Genomic DNA, 14,507 nt, shown 5'->3' with positions numbered 1-14,507 from the left:
TGGATCCTTAATTACATCTTCTCTTGTAGTGGTAGGAATATATTCTCTACAGGTGACCAAAAAGGGAGTAGGTGGTTCTGCTGAGGAGGGTATTTCACACTTGATATCCATGGTGTGATTCTCTGGTTAGTCATTCTTGGACTTTCCTTCATGGGGGCACAAACTATTTCCCTCTGATCACAGAAACATAGAATGGTTTAGGTTGGAAAAGACCACAAAAATCATCCACTTCCAACCTCCCTGCCATGGTCAGGGACACCTTCCACTACACCATGTTCCTTAGAGGTCCATAAGAACCCAGTGCTACATCCAGGAAAAGTAGGAACCAGAGTTGGAGAAAAAACCATGGGCTGAAAGACTGAAAAGTCTTTGCAGTTGCAGCTCTGTGGCTGTGACTGAGTCAGCAGATGCTAAAAGTTTGGTCTGCATCTCTGGGGTCTGCATCAAGAAATAAGAAAAGCAAAATACCTGCCAGAATTGCTTAAATATCATAATATTTGGGTCTAGAAGACCTACAGGGTTTCACTAATGGGTTTACCTTGTGCACATCTTTTGGCTCCATAATAATACAGAAAGCTGTGACTTAAAGGATGCTAAATTTATAGCACAATTACTTTTATACACAATTCCTAATAATCACCCAGCTCTGCTAAGCCAAAGGTCTGAAGACTAAAGAAACCTGTTGGTCTCTGGAAGAAAGGCAGCCTCCTCTTCAGGAAATTGCAGATTTTATGACGTGGAGGTGCATGGTATAGACTGTTGGGAAACACTCACAGCATAGCAGGAACATAAATACAGACATAAAAAGTCTGTACTACATTAAGATTCTGCAGCACTCCGGAAACTTGACACCAGTCCTTGAATTGATGCTTAAACTACAGACCTAAAAACCAAAGGACTGTACCAGTCCTAGTCAATTGGAGTAACTTTCCCCCTCTGTTCTTGCTCTCCTGAATTGTGTTTGAATGAAAAGCTCTTAGCATAGCGGGTGCAATTTGGCTGTAATTGGGAAAGTTACTGTAACTGCACTGTCATTTGTGTATGGTGACATGTAATTGCACAGTAACCACTGCTGTGGGTGCACAAGTGAAAAGCAGAGTGCAATTATAATGTATTTCCAAATGCTGGCTCTTCATCCAGCTTCCATTGTATCACAGGGCACCCTGGGGGAAAACGGTGCTCGGTATTTTTGGATGTCATTACACTGCAGACCAACCTCTGAAGAGTGGGTTGGTTGGTGATCTGTGCTATCTTTGGTTGGAGTCCATCTCTTTGTTCACAAAAGTTTGAATTACAGATGGCAAAGGTCCACAGCTGTTGATGCCTGGAGCATTTTCCTGAGCCACTGTCAGGAATGCAAGGGATGGGAAGGGCAGTAACAGGCAGCAAATTATGTTGATGATGTGGCTTGAGGGGGAGGTCAAAGGGGCTGTGTCCATCCTGCACCAGGACTTGAATTGACAGGAAGCTCAACAGGAGCCACCAGTGTGCTCAGGTGGCCAAGAAGGCCAATGGGATCCTGGCCTGGATCCAAACTAGCATGGCCAGCAGGCCCAGGGCAGTGACCCTTCCCCTGGACTCTGCCTTGGGGAGGCCACACCTTGAGTGTTGTGTTCAGTTCTGGGCCCCTCAGTTGAGGAAAGAGATTGAGGGGCTGGAGCGGGGCCAGAGAAGAGCAACGAGGCTGGAGAAGGGACTGGATGTGGCACTGAGTGTCCTCTTAAACACCTCCAGGGACAGAGAATCCAACATGTCTTGATCCAACCCCACTGTGATCACCAGCCCAGGGCACTCTGTGCCCTGGGCTGGTGATCACAGTGGGGTTGGATCAAGGGTTGGACTCGGAGATCTCAGAGGTCTCTTCCAACCCAACTGAGAAGAGCAACGAGGCTGGACAAGGGACTGGAGCACAAGTGCTGTGGGGAGAGGCTGAGGGAGCTGGGGGTGTTTAGCCTGGAGAAGAGGAGGCTCAGAGGTGACCTCAGCCCTGTCTGGAACTTCCTAAAAGGAAGTTCTGGCCAGGTGGTGGCTGGTCTCTTTTCTAAGGCAAGCAACAGTAGGACAAGTGGGCAGGAGCTTAAGCTCTGCCAGGGGAGGTTTCAGTTGGATATCAGGAAGAAGTTCTTTGCAGAGAGAGTGCTCAGGCACTGGAATGGGCTGCCCAGAGAGGGGGTGGATTCCCCATCCCTGGAGGTTTCTAAGGTGAGACTGGATGTGGCACTGAGTGCCATGATCTGGTAATCAAAGTGGGGTTGGGTTGAGGGTTGGATTTGATGATCTCAGAGGTCTCTTCCAACCCAATCCATTCTGTGATTCTGTGACTTAATAGCTCAGCAGAGCCAGTGGGCTGAACAGTGCTGCCTCTGCTGAAGGTCACAGCACAGACCATGGGGAGAAGGGCAGATGAACCAAAATCCACTAATTTCACAGGAGTCAGAGGAGACTCTTGGAAGCAGCATGGCCAGAAGCAGAGATGCAGCAGGAGGTCAGAGGAAGAGCCAACCCAGCTTCAAGAATGCAAAGTACTAATGCCATGGGCAGGGCAATCCAGCATCTAACCAGGAGTTCACCATGCATTGAAACCATGCTGAAACCACCAAGAGAACATGCATAGGCAAGCAGGAGAAGCACAAGCTTTGGGTACCCTCCTGCTGCCATTAGATTTCTTTTTTTTTAAGAGTCATAGAATCGATTGGGTTGGAAAAGATCTCTGAGATCATCAAGTCCAACCCATGGTCCAACTCCAGCCCCTTTACCAGGTCATGGCACTCAGTGCCACGGCCAAGCTCAGCTGAAAAACCTCCAGGGATGGGGAATCCACCCCTTCTCTGGGCAGCCCATTCCAATATCTGATTACTCTCTCTGGAAACAAATTTTTTCCAAAGTCACATCCTATCCTCAGAGCACTGCCCAAAAGCTCCTTGAGCTCTGTCAGGCTGATCACTCTGGGGAGCCTGGTGTAGTATCCAATCACCCCCTGGGGGAAGAACATTTTCCTAATATCTGGTCTAAACATCCCAAATACAACTCCAGCCATTCCTTGGTCACAGAGAGCAGAGATTTGTGTTGTCCCTCCACTGTCTCTTGTGAGGAAGCTGCAGACCCAATGAGGTGTGCCCTCACTCTCCTCTCCTTGGCTGAACATCCCTGCCCAGAGAGGGGGTGGATTCCCCATCCCTGGAGGTTTTTCAGCTGAGCTTGGCCGTGGCACTGAGTGCCATGATCTGGTAAAGGGACTGGAGTTGGCCCAAGGGTTGGACTTGATGATCTCGGAGGTCTTTTCCAACCCAATCCATTTTATGATTCTATGATTTCTTTCCAAGTTATTTGCTGAGTGTGCCGTGATTTTAGATTTTAACTGTTAGATTGAGATTTTAGCTTAGATTTTAACTGCTCAGGATGCAAGAACTGCTGATGTTACTCCTCCCTCTTTAGACCTTCGCTTTGCCTGTCCCTGCCATCCCAGCCCTGTTAGAAGCAGAGTGAATTCATGTCCTCACCTCCTCTTTCATTCTGGAAAGTCGTTAAGGTGAAATTGCCAAGCTGAGAAGCTCCAGAGAGTTTAACGTGGCTACTTTATATTGCTGCTAGGAGTGTCTGGAATTGAAAATAAACCTGTGCTTGCAACTCCTGACCCTTTCATCATAAATCCAAACTTCCTTACGTGTTTCTCTTTGCTGCAGAAGATGACTGTATTTCTGTCTCTACAAAGGCCTGTGTGCAGCTGAAAGCCACAGCTGTGCAGAGCCCGAGTGCTGTTTATTTGTAGGGTTTTGCTTGCTGGCGGTTGTTTTTTTTTTTTTTGGCAGATGATCCCCAAAGGAAATAACCCAAATATGTGAAATGAAAATAGTTTTCATGTGGCGTGTGGCTTGCTGGCCTCGCTCCTGTTCTTGGGGGAGGGTTGTCCATATTGCAAACCACAACTCTGGGATTGCTGCTCTGGCACCCACCCAGCAGCACGTTGAGTGGACATGGAATCCTGGAATAGTTTGGGTTGAAAGTGATCTTAAAGACCATCTAGTCCAACTCCCTGCCATGGGCAGGGACACCTTCCACAAGCCCACGTTGTTCCAACCTGGCATTGGACACTTGCAGGGATGGGGCAGCCACAGCTTCTTTGGGCAACCTGTGACAGGGCATCACCAGCTCAATCATAAACAATTTCTTCTCCACATCTAGTGTGACTCTACCTTCTTTTAGTTTAAAACCTTCATTTCTTTTCCTATCAATACAGACAAAACCAAAAATCTCTGCCAGTATTTCTTTACAAGCCCTTCCTATAAGAACGTGTCCTTCAGTAAGGGAAATAAGATGAAATAAATAGGCTTAAATTTAGTTTTGTGTCTGTTCTGGGGCAAACCATGACATCTGCCTAATTAAGGGCAGGTGTGAGTTCAGCTGGGGCTGGTCCAGGCTGGTGAGGAGAAACCAACCTGTGGCAATTAGACCAATTAAGTCTCAACAGGTTGCAGGTGGGGCTGGAGATCAGCCACAGGTGGTTGTGGTTAAAGCTGTGATTGCGGGTCTGTAAATTCTGGCTCTGGCAGGGGCTCCTGCCTGAGGTTCTGAAGGTGCAGGGAGGCAGCCAGACGATTGTAGGAGTCCTTTCTCAAGTGTTTCAGCTGGAGTTTTGGCTGCTCTGCAGGGAGGGGAGTGTGTGGGAGGCTGTGCTGCTCTAAGGATGCCTCTGCCAGTGCCAGCTCTGCTTGATTTGTATCATTTCGCCGCTTGTCAGTGTAATTTCCTCCTCTTTGAGACGGAGCTTTGTGTGCTGCACCCAAGGTAAGATGTCTGCTGGCACTATTAAGGTTTTTATCCTCTTGGTGGTGAAGGAAGCTGTCTTGTTTGCCTTGAAAACTTTCTTCCCTTTCTCCTCTTTCTGCCATTTGGGAATTTCTTGCTTTCAGTCTGAAGTGACTCTTTTCAGCTTGACAGACCATTAGAATGAGCACTTAGGCAGTTTTATTATACCCTTGAAATACACATTACATTAATTTGAGAGCTTAAAAATTTTCTGGGCAAACTGTGCCTGACTTGAAGAGATGGATTCTTGTCAGATCCTCCATCCACAGGACAATTCACATCCTTGATGGGAAGGACATCAAGAGGCCTTATAATAGCTCAGTCTTCTTTCAAAGTGTGATGCATTTTTGTGTTAGATATTTAGTCTTGTGGATCATCTGGAGTCCGTTTGGAATCAGGTGTCTATTTTCTGACGCATCTCCTTTCCTCTGCTGATCATGGATTCCCATCCTGACCTGTGTGACAAAACTGGGATGAAGGTTTATCTTAGACTTTCCTCTGGTCTTGTGGACCAGCAGCATCCTGCCTGCTGCTGGTGGAGGCTGTTGATCTGCTCACTAATTGCTCTTTGAGCCGCTGTTTTAGCTCTGAAAGGGCAGTCCACAAACACTAATGACTCTTTGCAGGCCAGAGCTCAGGATAGCTGATCCCTCCTAATGGCCCTTCGAATTCCTCATAGGTTTTATGTATTTATAAACACATTTAGGACACATTATTCTTCCACTCGGTAAAACCATCTGTAATTATTGCCTGTAATTGCTGGGTGAGGATAAAGTGAACCAACTATCAGGCTTTTACTGCTTGTGAACTCAAGCAAGGAGCATCACTTATTCTAACCATGTTTCCAGGAAGATGTGAGCTCAGACAAAGCAAATTGTCATGGTCCTTTAGTGCTGATATATTAAAACTAGGCAACCTTCCTGTGCTGTTAATTAGTGCCTTCCTAGGCCTTAGTCCAGCAAGACACTTTAAGGAGATGCTTAACTTCAAATCTATGAGTGGTCCCAGAGAAGTTTAATCAAGTCCAACTGCTTTGGCAGTTGGGTACTGTGGGATTTGGGGCTTCAGGTTTATTTGACTTGTTCTGTGGAGCTCTGTAACCTGTCTGGTGACAAACCTGTTGGGTTCAAATACAACAGGTGTTAAGAGTTTAGGCAGCAGAATTAATGATCAGGGGCTGTTCTCTGGTTGCTGGGAGTTCTGGTATCTCCAACAAATGCTGGAAAGCTTCCCTAAAGCTGTGAAACCTTCCCTGCTCTCCAAAGAACTTCAGTGGATCCCAGGATCCCTGTAAGATGGGTGATCATAGAAACATAGAATGGTTTAGGTCAGAAAGGACCTTAAAGATCATCTCATTCTGTCCCTCTGCCATGGGCAGGAACATCTGCCACTATCCCAGGTTGCTCCAAACTGACCTTGGACACTTCCAGGGATGGATACAGGGGCAGCCACAGCTTCTGTGGGCAACCTGTGACAGGGTCTTACAATCCTCCCAGCCAGCAATTCCTTCTCAACATCCCATCTAACCCTGTCCTCTGGCAGTGGGAAGCCATTCCCTGTGTCCTGTTCCTCTATCCCTCATCCAAAGTTCCTCTCCAGCTCTCTTGGATCCCTGTTAGGTAATGGAAGGGGCTGTGAGTTTATAGTATTTAATTCTTACCATGGCCCCTACTGCAGGTTTGGCCTGGGCTGACAATCCCAGATAATTCCTGAAGGGAAGTTCTGGCCAGGTGGGGGTTGGTCTCTTCTCCCAGGCACTCAGCAATAGGACAAGGGGGGCACGATGGGCTCAAGCTCTGCCAGGGGAAATTGAAGTTGGAGAGCAGAAAAAAATTCTTTGCAGAGAGAGTGCTCAGGCATTGGAATGGGCTGCCCAGAGAGGGGGTGGATTCCCCATCCCTGGAGGTTTTTCAGCTGAGCTTGGCCGTGGCACTGAGTGCCATGATCTGGTAAAGGGACTGGAGTTGGACCAAGGGTTGGACTTGATGATCTCAGAGGTCTTTTCCAACCCAATCCATTCTATGATTCCTGGACATGCTTTGGAAGGCTGTAATTTCCAAGATATAGCATGAACAGTCCTACAGAGTTTGGAATTTGGGAGGATTTTTTAGGTGTCATAGGTGTGATTATTCTGTAGGGTCTCAGGACCAGAGGATGGATCAAGGTCTATTTTATTTACCAGTGCAGATTTAGCTCTGTGGTTCTTATTCTGGATCCCTTGGGAACCATTTTTCTTGACAGAACTAGATGTTTAAGACATTTTCAGCAGATTTTTTGTCTTTGATTGCTGGGTCTTGACTGGTAAAGCAGTAGGAAAAAGGCTTAAAGTAATGTATCCTGCTGGGCTGTCAGTCAAGAGAACCAAGTTTCCAGTTTTCTTTGTCTCTATAACTCATCACAGAACTTTTTTTCCACTCTGTCTTTCTCCAGTCCTGATTTGTCAGCCTGCATAAATTAGACACGTTATGCAATGGGTGGATAGTTCCCAAATGGCTTAAAGAATTGGTGACTTCACTTGTTTACAAACTCCTTGTGTTTGTTTGCAGCTGTTAACCATCGATGACAACTTCTGTGGCCTGGATATGAATGCCCCTTTGGGAGTATCATCCATGGTTCGAGGGCTCCCCATTTTCACTGAGGATGGAGACAGGATGACCTCAGTCATTGCCTACGTCTACAAGAACCACTCCCTGGCTTTTGTGGGCACCAAGAGTGGGAAGCTCAAGAAGGTAAGACCTTGCTGTGGTTTTCTAATTCAATGTTTTTATGGTGATTTGAGGTGTTGTGTTGAGTTGAGCACAGTTGTTGTTGAGCACAGTCCTTGTCCTAAGGTGCTCCTGTTTTGAGGATAGAAAAAGTATTTTGATTGGCATAAAACTTGTTGTCCTTGGTTTTGTCTTTGTTTCAGAGGTAATCTCAGAAAGGAGAAAATCCTCCCTCCAAATTGTTCTTCATCAGAAGGTTAATGTTTCTGAAGTCAAACCACACAGACAGATCTGATATAATTCCCATCCAACAGCACTGTCTGTGTTCAGACCATCTCTAATTAAGTAGCTGATCACAGGGTATCTCTGCATGCTGGAGGAGAACTGATAGTGGCTGAAATTTGGGAGAGGAGGATTCATGCTCTGGAGATCTTTGCTCAGAGCAACGTGACTGGACTGTGACTTCACCACGAGTCCAAACATGGGATTAGTGGTTGCTCTGCTTCTGTCAGGCCGGGTGCTTGTGCTGAAGGAAGAGCATGTTCATCAAAAGAAAGCTGTGCCTTGAAGGATAATGAGCTTTATGTTTATGGTTGGTGCCACATAAAATCAAATGCAATAAGGAGTGTATTGATGTTCCTCTCTGTGAGTTCTCACTGGAAATGTGCCCTTTGCATGGCAGTAGCTCTGTAGTTTGCCATGCAAGGCAATAGTAGAGAGGCTTGAGAGGTGAAATCCTCTACTTGTGGCTTTCTCAAGGGAAAAAGAGGTATTAAAATGACCTTCTCATGCTGTTGATGGAGACTTTGCCTCCATTTGAACCTCTCTGTGCTGGTCTGAAGGTGTTTGTGTGAATGCTCAGCCCAGGAGTGGGGTGAAATATTGTATGGACAAGGAGATTGTGGCTTTGCCATGGTAATGGTGAGAAGTTGGGAAGGGAGATGGGCACAGAGCCTTGAGGGTTTTGTTGGGTGTTGCTCTCTCCTTGAATCCTTTTTGCAAGTAAATACTTCCAAACTGGGTAAAGGAACTTTGAAAAGGAGATCTGCTATGGCTTGTGCAGAGGATGGACAGAGCAGACAAGAGGAAGGAAGGGAATTGTTTGTTCATGGTTGCTTAAGGAATGTCTAAAGTCTCTGGTTTTATTCCTTAACCTGTTTCTTCACTTGATAAGAAAGCAGAGCTGTAAATTGAGATGGCATTTTCCTCATGCTGAGGGAGGATTCCAAGGGAAATGGGATCCTGCCCACTGGCAAATGTCTCTGGCTTTGTTTAACACAGGAAAGGCTGTGGGTGTGTTTGAAAAGAGATTTTTTTTTCATTCAGACAGGTGGAAAAGGAGCCAAATTGTTTTTTAAATGGTCATAATAAAAATAATCTCCTCCCCTGACTAATTAGGCTTTGCTTCCCTGTCTGCTGTGATATCATAATAAACTGTTCAGTTCTCCAGTCAGTCTCTTGCAGGGAGGGGAATGGGGTAGCTGAGATCTGAATGGTAAAGATCCAAAAGACCTTAACAATTAATCACTGCTGCCTCCCTGCACTCCCAAGCTTTTGGTTTTTCCTTTGGCTCCAGGAGGAGCAAACTCAGCCACAGCTCTGTCTTTGCCTTTGCAGAATCCAAGATCTGATTCTGTTTTAATAGGGGAAAATAGGAGGGAGAGCTTTCCATGCTTTGCAGAGTGTGGTGGGGAGCAGGGACAGCCTTATAGGGTAAAGAATGAGAACAGGGGAGCTGAAGTGGCTGATGTAACTTGAGAGCTTCATTTTATTCCCTTTTTCCTCATGTGCTGGATATTCTGCCTGTGGTAGTTGGTGCCTTGGGTGTGTGAGTTGGAGCAGGGCTGGATCCTTGGGCTGAGACCTTTCTTGGATGAATAAATCACCACCAGACAGGCAGAACACAAAGCCAAATGAGACTCCCCAAACAGGTGTGATTGTTTTGGACCTGTTGATCCAGAGTCCTGGAAATATTTAGTTTCTTGTTGGTTCAACCCCATCCTTGCTGTGACTTCTGCAGTCACAGACTCTGCTCCACACATTGTCCTCTTCCAGTGCTCCTGAGGGTATCTGAGCTCAGGGCACCAGCCTGGTTTCCATTTTGGGTGCCACATGAGGCCAGGTTGGCACTCAGGACTTTCAGTTGATGCTCCTTGACCCCTCTCAAGACTTTTTACCACCTTGTTTTCCATCTTGGCTCATCAATCAGCTGCTGTTGAATAAAAGGCAAGGAAAATACTGCCTTGGGATTGCACCTTCAGCATAATCCATTTTTTTCCTGTAAAGTTTGATTTTGTGTTAAAAACAATAGGAAGTTGGAATAGGCTTTGTAGGATCAGACAAAGCTCCTTGTTCCAGGGGACAAATTCCAGGAACAATCTTTATTTTCCCTGCTGTTGGATCCTACCAGGCATAGGATGTCCTGCTGCTTCTCCTGGTGCAATGCAGCCACTCAGTCAAACTGCAGTGAAATATTTTGGATAATGTGAAGGAAGAGTGATGAGATTATCTCCAAGATATCAGGATTTACTCAGTGGTTGGAAGACTTTGCTGCCAGGATGGTTGTCTTGGTTTGAGATAAGCAACTGCCAACCCCCCCAAGCACAGAGAGAAAAGCCTCCCTCCTAACACCAGGGAAAGGGAGGAAAAGAGAGGGGAAAGAAAAAAACCACTTCAAATTGCATTTATACTAAATCTACATGTATTTTTCACAGAAAGAAAGAGACAATTGGAAGAGAGTACAAATATTCACTCACACAAGTCTGCAACAACAAGTTCCCCACCTCAACTTCTTAACGAACACACAAATTCTACTGTCCTAACTACACATTACTTAAGAAGAAGCTTATTCCCCAGGGAGACAAACCCAAGCAGAAAGGAGAGACCCAGAACAACACATTTTACTTTCCTGCGGTACCCTGTGAGCCAGTGGTGGGCCTGGTCCTCTCCATCCCCCCTGGGACAGCATCGTGTGTCCTCCCAAGAGGAGGGCTGAGAAGCGACTGCCTTAACCACTCCCACACTGGTTCCTACTTCCCTGGAGATGATGTCATAATGTGGTATGGAATACAAAATTACTGGCTAGAAGAGGTCAGCTGTTAGCTCAGCCCAGCTCAAGTCAGCTGACAGCTTTGGCCTAGTCCAGACTTCAGAGCCCAAATCTAGGCCCACCTGGGTGAACCCATAACAATGGTTTTGGTGAAACTTTCCGGTTTTTTCCTGCAATTTCAGTATTTTCCTCTGTGTGTATTTTTATAAGAAAGTGGCAGACTGTTTTATCTGATCTTGATTTATGTGATCCACGAATTCTCTGCAAAATACCCACAGTCATAAAGCAATATCTGTTAGTTGATATACAAATGTCACACGTGTCAGGGGAGTTTATCCAGTGGCACAAAATATTGTGCTTTGCAGGAGCAAATCATTAAAATGAAAACTAGCAGCATATCAGGAATCTGCCCATGTAACCAAGACAACAAAGGGAGAAAAGAAAAGGCAAAAACCAAGACAGAGATAGGGTAGGGAAAGTGTGAGTGAAAGCAAATGACACGGTTGGCCCCAGCTATTTCACTGCCCCAGGCAAAATCCATTCTGCAACCCTTGCTCGTTGACAAAGCTGCATGTGCAGCCCATCAGGAAGGCACTGAATAATGTGCTGGAGAAATGTTCCCTCCAGTTCTGCTGGCTTGGCCACAGCACAGCCCGGCCCTGCAGAAGGAAGGAATAAATAGGATAAAAATGCAGAGCTACGGGAAAGAAAAATCCCCCCCCTGTCCATATGGATTAAAGGTTTCCTTTAATGCCTCTGGATTAAAGGATGGATGGTGGTGGCATCTTGGGGATGGAGATGGAGTGGACTGGGAGACAGCTGGATTCGGCTCTTTGCCAGAAACTTCTGGTGTTTCCACACCTCATTTTCTCTCCTGCAATTTGTAGGGAACAATTCCCCTTGCTCAAAATGCATTTTAACACAGGAAGTGTTGAGATGTGTGAGCATATCAAAGAGCTTAACTCAGCCAGTGAGATGGGATGGAAAAGCAGCTCCTGACCACTTGTGGGCATTAAGGATGCTGGGGTGGTGATTAATGAGGAATATTTAATCTCCCAGTGCTGTGGTTTAAACCCGGTATCTGTAATTACCTCCTGTGCTGGCCAGCCCATGGTGTGCCCTGTGTGTCTGTGCCATATCAGTAAGTGTTGCCACAGCTTCATAATCCAGGTGCCTGGTGGACTTCCTTGGAAATTGGCTCCTGAGTGCCATGGGGAGTGCTTGGGACAACACCCATGGCTGGGAATTTTGAATTCCTTTCAGGTTATACAAAAAAACCTCACTTGAGTTTAGTCTGTTTAGTCAAAAGGCACAGGAGAGATTCCCAGGTATGTCCTTCCTGCAAACCACTTTGCTGTAAAATCCACCTGCCAAAATCCACTGGCTTTTTATTTTTCCTTTGCTCCATCTCTCATTCCACTCTTGGCTCTTCACTCCAGTGGCAGGAGAAAACCAGAGATGTACCCATGGAGATGTTTTCTGTCCTTGGTTTGGAATTTCTTTTCCTGCTGTGTATGGCCAAATCCTGTGCCACAAATACCTGCCATCACTAAGGGAGTGTACCAGGATTCCATAATCCTTGTTTTCCTTCCCATGGCATTTAATTTATGGGTCATTACTCTTGTGCAGATCATTTCCAGTCAAAGAAATACAACTTACCTGCAGTTATTCCGTGAGCAGATGCAGGTGTAAAGGGTGAGCTGAGCTTACAAATGTCAACCTGGGAGCAGCCCTGGGAATTGTACTTCCAACAAAACAAAGCTCCTGGTCCATTTTGAAATGTTTATTTGAAAATGGAGCAGTAGAAATTTCCATTTATTTAAAACTCCCCCAGAAGAAATAGGATTTTTTAAGTTCATCCAAATATTTCACTCAGCCTTTTCTAAATTCCTTGCAGAGACAGAACTTTGGCTTAAACCCCAACACTTTCACTCTGTGGCCTGTATTTCATTTTCCATCAAATCCCATCAGTTTACAGTCTTTGAAGGGATTTTTAGATTTGGGCTTGCCATTGGGGGTGAAGGTTTTCATTCATATCAGACAGCTCTGAAATCTGGCCAGAGCTTCCAACAGGTATCAAGGAAAAGTCTCAGTATTGACCAGCTCCAGAAACAACCCCCTGGATTACCCTGAACCCTCCAGACTCTGCTTTCCTTGGATCCAGAGACAAAAACATCCCAGGGAAAATCTGAGATCTGAAGGTTTGGATTTGCAGTTCTCACTTTGGGCCATCCCACAGTGGTGTTGGGGAAGTTTGGCTTTCTCTGATACACAATTGGATTGGACAGCACATGCAAGTCTGAGCTCCTGCAGGTTTTTGGATGTGTAGCTGTGGCTGCCCTGTCCCTGACAGCTCTCCTGGGTGGCTGTACAGGCTGTTTGTAGCCCACCTGCCTCAAAGAGGGAGTGGGAAGTGCTGACAGGTATTGATGGGGTCAGCCTGTGGCTTGGAGAAGATGCCCCTTGGTTTGGGGAAGGGTGAGTACAACTTCAAGGGGAACCCAAACCTGCAGCTCTGTTACTGCCATGGATTGCTGTGATGAGTCCTTTTCCCTTCATAACTTTCCCCTCATGTGTGGGGTGAGATCCTTTCCCAGAGCAGGGTTTGTTCTGTTTAGCAGAATGCAGGTGAACCAATCCTGGTGGGACTGGCAGTGTGTGAGGTCCTTCCCCAAGTGCTGAGCTGTGTCTCCCCCATCCCTGCAAATGTTCAAGGTTGGGTTGGATGGGGCTTTGAGCACCCTGGTCTTAGTGGAAAGAACTCCTGCCTGTGGCAGGGTGTTGGAAAGACATGGTCTTTAAGGTCCTCTCCAACCCAAACTATTCTGTGTTTCTATGGATGGGCAACAAAGGAATGAAATTAGAAGAGGAGGCTCAGAGGTGACCTCAGCACTGTCTGGAACTCCCTGAAGGGAAGTTCTGGCCAGGTGAGGGTTGGTCTCTTCTCCCAGGCACTCATCAATAGGACAAGGGGGCACGATGGGCTCAAGCTCTGCCAGGGGAAATTGAAGTTGGAGAGCAGAAAGAAATTCTTTGCAGAGAGAGTGCTCAGGGATTGGAATGGGCTGCCCAGAGAGGGGGTGGATTCCCCATCCCTGGAGGTTTTTCAGCTGAGCTTGGCTGTGGCACTGAGTGCCATGATCTGGTAAAGGGACTGGAGTTGGACCAAGGGTTGGACTTGATGATCTCAGAGGGCTTTTCCAACCCAATCAATTCTGTGATTCTATGAAATGCAGCTTTTCATGCAAAGAAATCAGAGCAAGGTAAAAGGGTGCAAGAGATAAACAGAAACCCACAGGTCAACAGAGCTCTGAGTGTGTTGGTGATTCCATGATGTTCCCTCGTGGAGAGGAGTATCTCCCTTTTCTCCTCTGACACCTCATCCCCCATCCAAGGAGCAGGAGCTCCTGTGGCACCCCTGGGTTTGCCATGCCCAGGATGGCAGTCTCATGGTACCTACAGGCAGAGAGATTCTCACTGTTACTCTGGGCAAGTGGGTTTCTAAATACACTCAAGACTAAAAACCCTGCTCAGTTTTGATATTCTCTGGGGGGTATCCTGCTGCTGACAGCTCTGTGTGAGTGTCAGCAGGGAAACTCTGCTTCCTTCTCCTTCCCTCTGCTGCCTTGAAAGAGTCAGGCTTCTTTTGAATTTTATTTTTTTTCCCACCAACTGTTTGGCAAGTGGACTTGACTGCTCTGAAAACATGCTGGAGAAGCTCTGGCTCCTGCTGGGAGGATGGTTTCTGCAAGAGGGGCTTGTTCACCCTGGCCTCTCCTCACAGCTTCCTAAATCAGCAGGAGTCTGGTGCTTTCACTGACTTGTGATGGAGCGGTGCTGGTTCCTCTCTGCATCTGACATCTGGGAAGGCTGTGGTTGTCTGTCTGCTGTGGGGATATGCAGCCCCTCTTTGAGAAGTCATTGCCAGCTCAGATGCCTGAAGAGAT

The 14,507-nt window shown here is 46.6% G+C and overlaps 1 protein-coding gene across 2 annotated transcripts in view; it reads left to right on the top strand.

Annotated features, from left to right (window-relative positions):
- Positions 1-14,507, top strand: part of PLXNA4 (plexin A4) — a 538,710-nt gene that overhangs the window by 49,402 nt on the left and 474,801 nt on the right. For both annotated transcript variants that reach the window (XM_071552881.1, XM_071552882.1), the window contains exon 3: positions 7,353-7,535. In XM_071552881.1, the coding sequence (XP_071408982.1) occupies positions 7,353-7,535 (183 nt within the window). The remainder of the gene's footprint in view (positions 1-7,352; positions 7,536-14,507) is intronic.

The sequence above is a fragment of the Pithys albifrons genome, chromosome 3, assembly GCF_047495875.1.
Source record: "Pithys albifrons albifrons isolate INPA30051 chromosome 3, PitAlb_v1, whole genome shotgun sequence".
In the NCBI taxonomy this organism is placed as follows: domain Eukaryota; kingdom Metazoa; phylum Chordata; class Aves; order Passeriformes; family Thamnophilidae; genus Pithys; species Pithys albifrons.
Note: the sequence above shows the minus strand (reverse complement) of the source record. Positions and strands in the feature narration are given on the sequence as shown.